The sequence below is a fragment of the Hippocampus guttulatus genome, chromosome 2 (genome assembly GCF_054856545.1).
Source record: "Hippocampus guttulatus isolate MCC_2025c chromosome 2, RoL_Hgut_1.0, whole genome shotgun sequence".
Lineage (NCBI taxonomy): Eukaryota > Metazoa > Chordata > Actinopteri > Syngnathiformes > Syngnathidae > Hippocampus > Hippocampus guttulatus.
Window position 1 is genome coordinate 25,800,471 of NC_141262.1, and position 10,506 is coordinate 25,810,976.

Below are 10,506 nucleotides of genomic sequence, written 5' to 3' on the forward strand. Positions count from 1 at the left end.
TGCTTTTTTTCAAAGAATCTTGTTCTTTGAAAAAAAGCATCAAAAAGAGATACAGACGCTCGTTCCTACCAACTGCTGTCAAGCTGCTGAATAAAAAATAGCAACAATAATATTTAATAATTGAATGATGTGGAAAACAACTGTAAATAGCACTGCGATTTATCCATTTTGTATTTATATTGCACTTAATTGGACGGTGTTTGTTTGTTTTTTCTTCTTCTTTCTGCCTACATTCTTGCTGCTGGAGGCTGTAAATTTCCCCAGTGTGGGACTAATAAAGGATATCTTATCTTATCTTATCTTGCACTATACGTTCTGTCAGTTATTTTAGAAAGCTACTTTGATGGATTTAATTGACTTTTAAATGCCTTTGACTATTATTTATAAATGCTTTTAAATGTTGTACTTTTAATTGCTGCATGTGAAGCACATTGAGTTTTCTTGTCTATGAAATGCACGATACAAATAAATCTGCTTTGTCTTGCCTTGCCTAGTAAACATGATTCTGCGTCGCTGTGAGAGTTGCTGGGAATCGCACGCCTAATCGATCAATCAAAGCCTCATTTACAGTACACGGATGCTTGGATTAAAAAGCAAAGCCTGATAAATAAAGAATTCCTGTCCTGGATGAAAACTGGGTTCAACGCCAGGGTGTGGGTGATGGCGTCATCTGGCACCTGACTGACTCATGTGGTGGTTCGCCCTGTGGAAAGGACTCAAAGACGAATTGGGAAGTCTTTCAGATTTATGGATGAAGACAACGGAGACAAACACCCAGGAGAACCCGTCGACACTGCAATGAAAAGTCCCACAATTGGCGCACGAATCGTTTTTTTGCAAGAACAAGACTTGCGCAACAAGTCCTAGCGTGCATGAGTGTATTTCATATGCAGCCAAAAAATTAAAATCCACAGGTTATTCCCTTCCTGTCTGCAATATGTTGTGGCACTTCTGTAGCCCGAGGCTGTTTGGTTCACATCATTTACTTTGGCCGCTGCCACGTAAAGTTATTAAAAAATAAGGTCCAGAAAAACAAACATAAGTAAGGTAGAGAAGGAAAAAAATCCAATAAAGGTATAAAATGCACCCAAATTCCATCGCTCACGCAAAGCATTGACCTGGAGGCGAAGGTGGGCAGCCATGGATGAGATCATCTGGCTAAACTGAGGAGGTGGCAAGATGGCGCGCCCGAGATCCAAGTCAATAGGGAGTTGAGAAGTGGACAACAAAGAGTGGCGTACTTTTGGTGCATTGTTACGGCTGGAGAAATAAGCACAATTATGAAGGCTTTCATTTTTATGGGGTCGGCGGGGGGCGCTAATCGAACTGGAGCTGCGCATTTGTTGGTGTGGAATGAATTTACAGTGGCTGTCAAGCAAATATGTCATTTCCACCCTATACGAACATCATGACCTCAAAAGATTAATACTGCTTGAAAATCAACGCAACTGCAGACAAACACTCACATGTACCCACAAGCTAGGAGTGTGTGGGGGGGGGGGGCAGGCAGACAACAGAAGATGTGTTCACTCTGCACAGGCATGCACATGGTAATTGGAAGGGGGAAAAAGTCTATTGCCAAAGTAATGATGGGGAGGGTGACGTGAGAAAGAGAAGAGCAGCGCTAAACATGTATTCTACACTCACAACATTTTTCAAGGTAAGTGATTGCAAAAGCCAGCTGACGCTACATGCAATGAGGTCAACAAAGTCATGCACACAAACCCCAAAATAGTTGCTGGAAAATTAGTTGCAATATGACAAGATTTCCCCCAAAATGAAATTGTGTCAGAATGATAAGTCTGGTTGGAACCGCGACTTCAAACTCAAGACAACCATCAAGAATTTTGAAATTGGAATGATTGGTCCTAGCAAAGTTGAGTTTTTTTGAGTTGGAAAGAGATTTTAGAGTGTCTTGCACTCAACAATTACCCTAAGAATATTTTTTTAAAAAGTAAGACAAAAATTATTAAAAAACTAAATTGAAATGAAGCGATTCTGAAAAACTAAAAACTCATTCAAACTGTGTTGAATGAAGACTGATTTCTTTCTTTTTACTATTTTATCTAACTTATTTTCTGTCAAATTATTACTGTATATGTTTTTTATGTTCAATAAACAACAACAACAACAACTTGCTCTAAAAACCCGACCTGACTACATGCATTGCTCACTGTTGATGTTGAAATACCCGTCGCTTTAAAAACCACCACAATCAATGCGAACCGTTAGCATGTCAACAGTATTTCCCATCGTGTGCTCGCATGAAACGAGGGGGGCGGCTCTTAAGGCAATATAATTTCGCCGCTTTAAATATAGAATGTGCATTTTTTAGATGAAATAGCAAACAAATGAGGGGGGGGGGGGGGGGGGAGATGAAATCCTTCAGCGGAAACAGGCCCGAGGGAGCATACAGCTTGAAACGGAGCAAACGGGCACGTCCAACAAGCTACGACAGCACCTGCAGCCTGCACCCAGCCTTCCAGAGGCTACCCAACCTCAGCTTCTCACTCACAAGTTCACCAACACCCAAAAGGGCCCGCAGATAGCATTGCCGTTTTTAGGACTTCAATGACTTGTTAGCTCCCCGACTCCTCCTCTGTGTCATCTCCCTTTTAGTCAAGACAAACAAAAAAAAAAAACTGCGATAAACATATCTGGAGAGCGGGCAAACGGAATGTTAAGCGGTCGCCACGGCCACAAGCCTCGGCTGTCTCGCGTGACCTCCAACCTCTGGAGCTCACCGCAACCAATTGGGGGAGAAACTGACAGTGTGTGCTTGGTAAGAAAAAATAAATAAAATAAATAAGGGAGAGGGAGTGGGTCTAATTTGAGAAAGTGATCACGCTAGCTTTTGCTGGAAGGATATGGAATGATGAAACTCAACTCCATGTTTACTTTGGCATTTAACGGCAGGGTGAATTTGATTCCTCGGTTACAATGTCACACAAATGCAACATCATCGAGACTGATCACACACAGGACCAATCATCCTTATCAAAAGAATAACTTTCACACAATGGGCTTGATTTACCAAGATATCTAACTTTCGTGTTGGCTCGTGCACTCTTCGTGGGCGTGTTGCGCATGATTTACGAAGAATGCCATCTTTTCCGAAAATCCCAAATAGGAGCTAAATGGCGCGCTCACTCACATTGCACGCGCTGCTGGCAACAGGTGTAAAAGAATTTTTCGCGCAAGAAGGGATTTTTTTTCAGGCCAATTTCGATGTTTGGCAGAGAAAAATTCAGATAACTGATGAATCAGCCGATGAAGTCATTTAATGCCAAAAATTGACTTAAGAAGTCCATTAGAATGAAAACATTCAGTGCCAAGTTTGATGTTTTTGCTGTGGGTCTGACCCAGGTTCTGATGCGCTGGCATTTTGAATTGCAAGTAGTTTGGGGAGTGGTAATAAGCCAACCCGCCAGCAGGGGGTGCACCATTTTCGATTGAAAATCCTCTGTTTGCCAACTATTTACAGTGGGGGAAGGGGCACCTTACCATCATGGCGGCGCTCACAGTCATCAGACAATCTGAAGCATCCATTTGAACGGGGAACATATTTCTGTTTGTATGTGTTATGATAGCAGAAATGTCAAGTCAAGTCAAGTCAACAGTATTTATAGAGCACTTTCAAACAGCCATCGCTGCATACAAAGTGCTGTACATGGAGCAATTTAACATGCACAATAAACAGTAAGACAAATCGGTAATAAAGGCGGTAGAAAGCACCAAACAGTAAAACCAAGAACAAATCTAAGTCATGCTGAGTCGAATGCCAAAGAATACAAGTGAGTTTTGAGGAGGGTTTTGAAGATGGGCAGCGAGGAGGCTTGCCGAATGTTTAGTGGGAGGTCATTCCAGAGAGAGGCACCAGCAACAGAAAAGGCTTGATCCCCTCTGAGCCTCAGTTTAGTTCTTGGTACTTCTAATAAAGTCTGGTCCACAGACCTGAGGCGCCGGGCAGGTGTGTAGGGGCGGATGAGCTCAGAGAGGTAAGGTGGCGCGAGATTATTCAGAGATTTGAAAACAAATAAGAGGATCTTGAAAATAACTCTAAAATGAATGGGGAGCCAGTGAAGGGATGCCAGAGTAGGAGTTATGTGCTCCCTCTTACGAGTACCAGTCAAGAGGCGAGCGGCGGCATTCTGGACCAGCTGAAGGCGCTTAATGGAGGACTGGCTGACTCCAAAGTAAAGGGCATTGCAGTAATCGAGCCGGGATGTGACAAAGGCATGAATTACCATCTCAAAGTGTTCATGTGAGAGGAGAGGTTTTATTTTGGCCAGCTGTCTAAGGTGAAAGAAGCTGGATTTAACAACGGCACCAATTTGCCGATCGAGTTTGAAATCACTGTCCAGTTTAAGGCCCAAGTTTGAGACTGTTGACTTAAGATAAGGAGACAGGGGGCCCAAGTCTACAGGATGGAATGTACAAGGGCCACAAATGTGTCATAAATGAAAAGAAAAGAAGTACAAAATCTTGGAAATATGACGAGGATGACGAGGTCATCATGTGAACAGCCACTAACGGCTGGTGGAGTGGGTGTCACTCCAGTGCTCGTATTTCACTAAAGCGATGATTATTTTGCAATCCAAAACCATTCCTAACTTTTACAGAATGAAAACACTGTTTTGATGTTAGAGGTGTTAAAAACATGTCAGGTCAGAGTCGCTGTTTTGATTCATATGTTTTCTTCCAGATTTTGGGCAAAGCAGATGAATGTCATGTTCTACAGCTCATTACTAAAGAACAGAAACAAGTGGAATCAAATTTTTTGAAAGCAGAGTCTCTTTGGTAGATTCAATGTAAAATAATCATCGAACCCAATATTCCCTGGGTCTCGAAAAATCTGTTAAAATCCTCTAATAATAGCTGGCACTCTAGGGGTGTACTCAGCGCAATGAATGAGTTCATTAAAAATGAATAAAATAACTTATTTTAATGGTTACACAAGAATGATATTACAAGCAAATCTTGTCCTTGAGGGTTTTTTTTCCAACTTTACAACAGAGATAAAAATCCAAAGGAAAAAAATGAAAGATTTTTTCCCTTTTTCTCCCGTGATGTTTGAATGTCATTATCTCCCCAAAAATTGAGTTACAGAAAATTCAAATGATTGCTCCGATAATCTCGGGGCACAAAAGGCAATGTTGTCAGGTAATACAGCATGACTCCTTCTTGTGACTGGGTCCAAGTCAGCCCTTAGACCTTTACAAAGCTCCAAAATTGCAACACTGCATAGACGATGTGTCATCAATAATTTTTGTGCATGTTTTTGTAGCCGCAAACCTTGAGTAAATCAGGCCCAACGTGAGCAAACGCCCAAGCGAATTTGTCAAGAGACAGTTTGACGCATAAAAGGATGACTTTTGGAAGGCGTCCCAGCACAAACCAGCTCAATGCTGAACCAAAATGGACTAGGAATACAACATAAATAGATTTTTAAAATCAAACAGCTTAATGATATGTTAATTGGACGCAATTTCTTCGTGGGCTGGGGGCGTTAGACAGAAAACCTGACAGTAAACCCATCTATCATGTTACAAACAGGTAATTAAAGGATTTTACATGCACACCACACAGGTCGATTTAGTCAGTGTGTGTAGTTTATCAGTCGCCTGATGCTTTAAAGCCTCAAAGCAATAAACTGATTGTTTGACTAATCGCATATTAAATCAAAATATTTGAGGGGGGGGGGGACTAAATACCAATTGGATTACTTTTCAAAAGGTTTCAACCCTACAGACAAGCTTTGTAAATGGCAACCGTTCGTCAAAATGAAGGATGGTGATTTTGAGCAAAAGGAAGGAGGGCGAGTCAGGGAGGAAGCGCGACGAGACCGCTCGCAAATTAGACCACAAATCATCTGGTTATAACTCGCTTGTTCTGTGGAAAACCACCGGAGGGGGGGTGGGGGCAGCTGTCATGATGAGGAGAGCTGAGGGCCAAAGGAAGAAGGTGGTCCGCAAAAGAGGTGTTGGATGTTGGGCGGCTTTGGGTTGGGCACATTTCAAGTGATCCACATCATCGCTTGCCGGAATGTCTGGAGCACCTGCAGGAAGAGCCAGACAAGTCTTGCCAAGCTCTGAAAGCATTTGTGAGGAACAGTCAGGAGCGGAGTCTCCAAGTGGGAGAACAACTCCAGATTGTTTTCCACATGTGCTACCAGTAGCATGCTCCAAAATTGTTCAAAAGCGTAATTTCACTTGCCACCGCCTCTGCGTTCCTGTCGTATGCCTCCTCCCCACGCCATTCCTCGTCACCTGTGTGTGATGTCTCCCTTGTGCCAACAGTTGTGGAGGCAGTGTCGCTGCAGACTCGACTTGAGCTCAGACCATGTACAGAGGCGCCCAACTTACGAGATGGCTTATTCAGTCATTCATGTTGCCAGGCAAAATGTCAGTTCAAAGCAAGTGTACTTACTCAGTTACAGTTACCTAAATAATTTTGAGGGTAGATGGCACTCAGAATGATTTAAATGCAACACACTTGAGTATTTTGGTGAAGAAGAAACAGTACTTTTACTAAGTTACACCGAGTTATATTCCACTCACAACTTTTTATATTTGCTGGATTTCCCACCAGACAAAATGGAATTACTGTAGTCGCAGTTCGACCAATCAAGCAGAGCTGGGTTGTCACATGACTGCACACAAAATCTCAAGACAGGCATTTCAGTGGTCACACTGCAAGGAACAGTTCTTTTCTGATCATCCCAAGAAACAGTCACCACGGTTACGAGGCCACCCAATGGACTCTTCCACCACACATCCACTCAGCCGCCCACACGCACTCATGGAACAACAGAGAGGTGGCACGTGAGTGGAGCCAATTCCAAGTCAATACGACACACTCGGATGAGCTGCATTGACATGGAGAAGCCTCAGGTAATTAGCATATATATATATATATATATATATATATATATATATATATATATATATATATAGAGAGAGAGAGAGAGAGAGAGAGAGAGAGAGAGAAAACTCATTACGCCTGTAACACATCACGATGTCGCTGGCTCAGCGCAGTGCTGAAACTAGTCATTTGAGCCCAATGCCCTCCCCCTGTACTTCAGTTCAATTTTGGCAAAAGGTGAGTGATGTAATCTACGCCACTTTGCCCTGCTTTTGAATTCAGTTGCAATTATCTGACAGCCTCAGTTAGCCTATTAATATTGAGCATCAAACATTTTTATTATTGTTCCTCCATTAAGCGCCTCCAGTTGGTCCAGAATACAGCTGCTTGCCTTTTGACTGGTACTCGTAAGAGGGATCATATAACTCCAATCTGACATCTCTTCACTGGCTCCCTATACATTTTAGATCCTATTATTTGATTTCAATCATTCTGTAAATGGCCTCACCCCACCTTACCGCGCTGAGCTCCTCCACCACTACACACCTGCGGTGCCTCAGGCCTGCAGACCAGACATTATTAGAGGTACTAAGAACTAAGTGGAGGCTCAGAGGGGATCGAGCCTTTTTCGTTGCTAGTCCCTCTCTTTGGAATGACCGCATACTGAATGCTCACAACCTTTAAAACTCATCTTGAAACTCATTTCTATCTTTGGCCTTTGACTCAGCAAGACTCAGACTTGATTTTTTGTTTTTTGTGCACTACTGTCTTGGTTATTCATTTATTGTTTGTTGTTGTATGAGTTATTTTTGCTCCGTGTAGAGCACTGTGTATTCAGCGGTAGTTGTTATAAAGTCATTTATAAATACATTTGAGTTGAGTTAGCAACTGTAAAGTGAATTTGAAAAATGAAACGCTAACAGTAAAAATATATGCAGGACTGTTTTAACCTGTCCCACTGAAAATAAAATATAATTTGCTGCTATGTACAAAGTGAATTTAAGAAATAAAAACTATTGCTTTCATAAACAAGGAACTCAGTAGGTTATTTTATTAATGCTAGTTTATCAGAATAGATGATTATGCTACACAATTTTTAGTTGATACTCGAATGCCAAAATCATCAACAGTATGTGACCGCAGACCAACATTCAGTCTCCCCATTAAAATGTTATATTTTCATTCTTGAACAAAAGTCCATCCTGGGATTAACCTGCCAAAAAAAGTGCTCCTCAAAATTACTAAACAGCTCCTCAAATAAGGTCAAAGAAGAAAAAAAAGGACATTGTATAACTGTGTTTATATGTACGTATATACAGTATATTTACTAATTATTTTTTTATAACACAAAGAGGTGAGGACTGAGCTGCAGCGTTCTGGTCATCCAGTGGGCGTGGCTTGAGGAAAAGGGCGCGTCGCCAGCTTCTAAATATTAATGAGCTGGAGGAGGTGACTTGCAAATGAGCCTGAGCGGGCACACTCAAACGTGGACTACTTTTTCAAACATTCATTCACTTTGGAACAATATTTTTTAAATGTATTTAGTTTTATTGTGTGTTTTAAAAGTTAAGATAAAACATCCCCCCCCCCCACCCTATTCCGTTTTGCCCTTTCTTTCATACAGTGCAGGTTTAGCGAGATGAATTATCACATGGTTAAAATATTCGCAAATGAGTGTACTTGGGATGAAATTCAAAGCACTGGACGACCAAGTGTACAATTTCAGCTGAGCACATCGACAACATAATAAACATTCTATGTGCGTCACAAACGAATAAACAGCCCGCGTGTGTATAAAAAAAGAACGCGAGCGGTGGCTCGGGAGCGTGCTAGTAAACAAACGGCACTTACTGCGTGGGTTGCTCTGACGGCCACGACGACTGCCACCACGCAAATCCTGATAGAGAGAAAGAAACCGTTTTGGATTAGTTTGGCACGAAAAGTCAACCTGAGCGCGCACGCGGTTGCTGAAGAAAAAGAACACGCATACACCATTTTTTTCGAAGACGCTTGGTGCGCGTGTGCGTTTGAAATGCATAAAATGTAACTTACAGGAGCTTCATCGTGATCCGGTGAGCAGCAGGTTGAGATTGGACTCCAGAGAGTTCACCAGCTAAGCGCTTGCGACGCGCTCATCGACTGCTCCAAAGATCCTGTCATCTAGCGGCCACACACACACACAAACACACAGAGACTTTTTTTTAAAACAGCGCAAGCGTACGCTAACGCGGTCGACGCGCCCGTGGCTTGCTTCCGAGCATAGACGCGAAACTCGCGATTCGCTCCCCGAATTCATAAATTCCGAGCTTTTGTCCAAACTCACCAAAGTTTGCACAGCGGGGAAGTCGCTGCTGCGCTCTCCGTTCGGGCTGTTGCGCTTCAACTCTGCAGGGCTGCCCCGCCAGCCGGGAGAGGAGGGGCCAAGTTGGCCAACACTTGTCATTCGCGAGCCCCACCAGCGCTTCTCCTGCAAGATTTTTTACTGAGTCTTCAACAGGAAACCAGGCACATTCAACAATGACGGCAGACATACACACAACCTCTTTGTTATGTATTGCAAATACATTTCCACATCATTAAGTTCAGGTTTCCCAATTAAGTGCATTGAACATAATACAGTATCACCGAAATGCCAATGTCTGACTGTCTGGTGGAAATATTGCACTTGGGTGTGTTTTCTAGGCAGTACTTTAAGCCCTTTTTTGAAAAACGGGGTGATGCATGGATTTGTCCTATGGGCCCTTAAATTTTGACCCATAATAGCCTTATAAACCTTTGAGTCTTTGATATGTGTCGGGTGGGGGGGGGGGTAATTTAGATATACAGTATCGGCTTTCGAGTCTGTCATTGTTCCAAATTTAACAAATGTTTTCTCCATTAAACAACATATATTTTTAACAGAACCTTTTAAAGGGGGGGGGGATCTTTTTGAATGACGGGGTTCCACATGGGTCTTTCCCAGGGTTTCTCACGTCTTCTAATTTGATTAGCATTTATAGGTCGTAAAACAATGCAATTTAGATTTATATGAATGTAGTGTGATTTATTCTTAATCTCTGGTCTTCTCCACGCATGCCATGTTTGTCTTAAGTTAATATTTAATATGAAATAATGTGGGCGGAATGCAACATGTCGGGGCTTACAAGAAAAATAAACGTTTTATTGCAGTCTTCGTTTTGTGCAGCCTGAGGCGTGGGTAGGCGCGCAAGAGCAAGTCACCACTATATCCTTCCGCCCTTGCGGGAGGGGGGGGGGGGTCCTAACTTAGTTGCGCTACTTTCCCACTCTAAAATTAGCAACAAAACATTATATACTGTTGCTAGGATTATTATAACAATACATGTTTTGATGTAAGATTTTCCAGGAAATTTGACACGAACGTGTAATTCAACACCAGACTGTTTGATGAGGCGTCTCCTCGGAGTGAAGGTGCGAGTGCCCGATATCAGTGCGCACTTGGAGTGGGAAGTAGATCCGGTCGGGGCAGGTTCTGGAGCGAAATCAGAGAGGGGGACCAGAGGCGCACGGTACCACAGCCAGGACCACTTTGGAGCTTCTGCAACGAGAAGCACGGCAACAGGAGAACCAACCGAGCGCCTCAGTGTTCCGCGTCAGAGCAAGACGCGCAAAAAGTGGAGCGAA

At 42.7% G+C, this 10,506-nt stretch overlaps 1 protein-coding gene across 3 annotated transcripts in view; it reads right to left on the reverse strand.

Annotated features, from left to right (window-relative positions):
• The window catches only part of col4a6 (collagen, type IV, alpha 6), a 67,528-nt gene that overhangs the window by 46,096 nt on the left and 10,926 nt on the right, over positions 1 to 10,506 (reverse strand). For 2 of the 3 annotated variants that reach the window (XM_086104975.1, XM_086104974.1), the window contains exons 1-4: positions 10,245 to 10,393; positions 9,188 to 9,331; positions 8,917 to 9,024; positions 8,716 to 8,761 (exon numbers count right to left, since the gene is read on the reverse strand). In XM_086104975.1, coding sequence (XP_085961101.1) covers positions 8,716 to 8,761; positions 8,917 to 8,927 — 57 coding nt within the window. In that variant the 5' untranslated portion in view covers positions 8,928 to 9,024; positions 9,188 to 9,331; positions 10,245 to 10,393. Of the gene's footprint in view, positions 1 to 8,715; positions 8,762 to 8,916; positions 9,025 to 9,187; positions 9,332 to 10,244; positions 10,421 to 10,506 lie in introns of those variants that run through there. The other variant, XM_086104973.1, reaches the window with a different exon arrangement.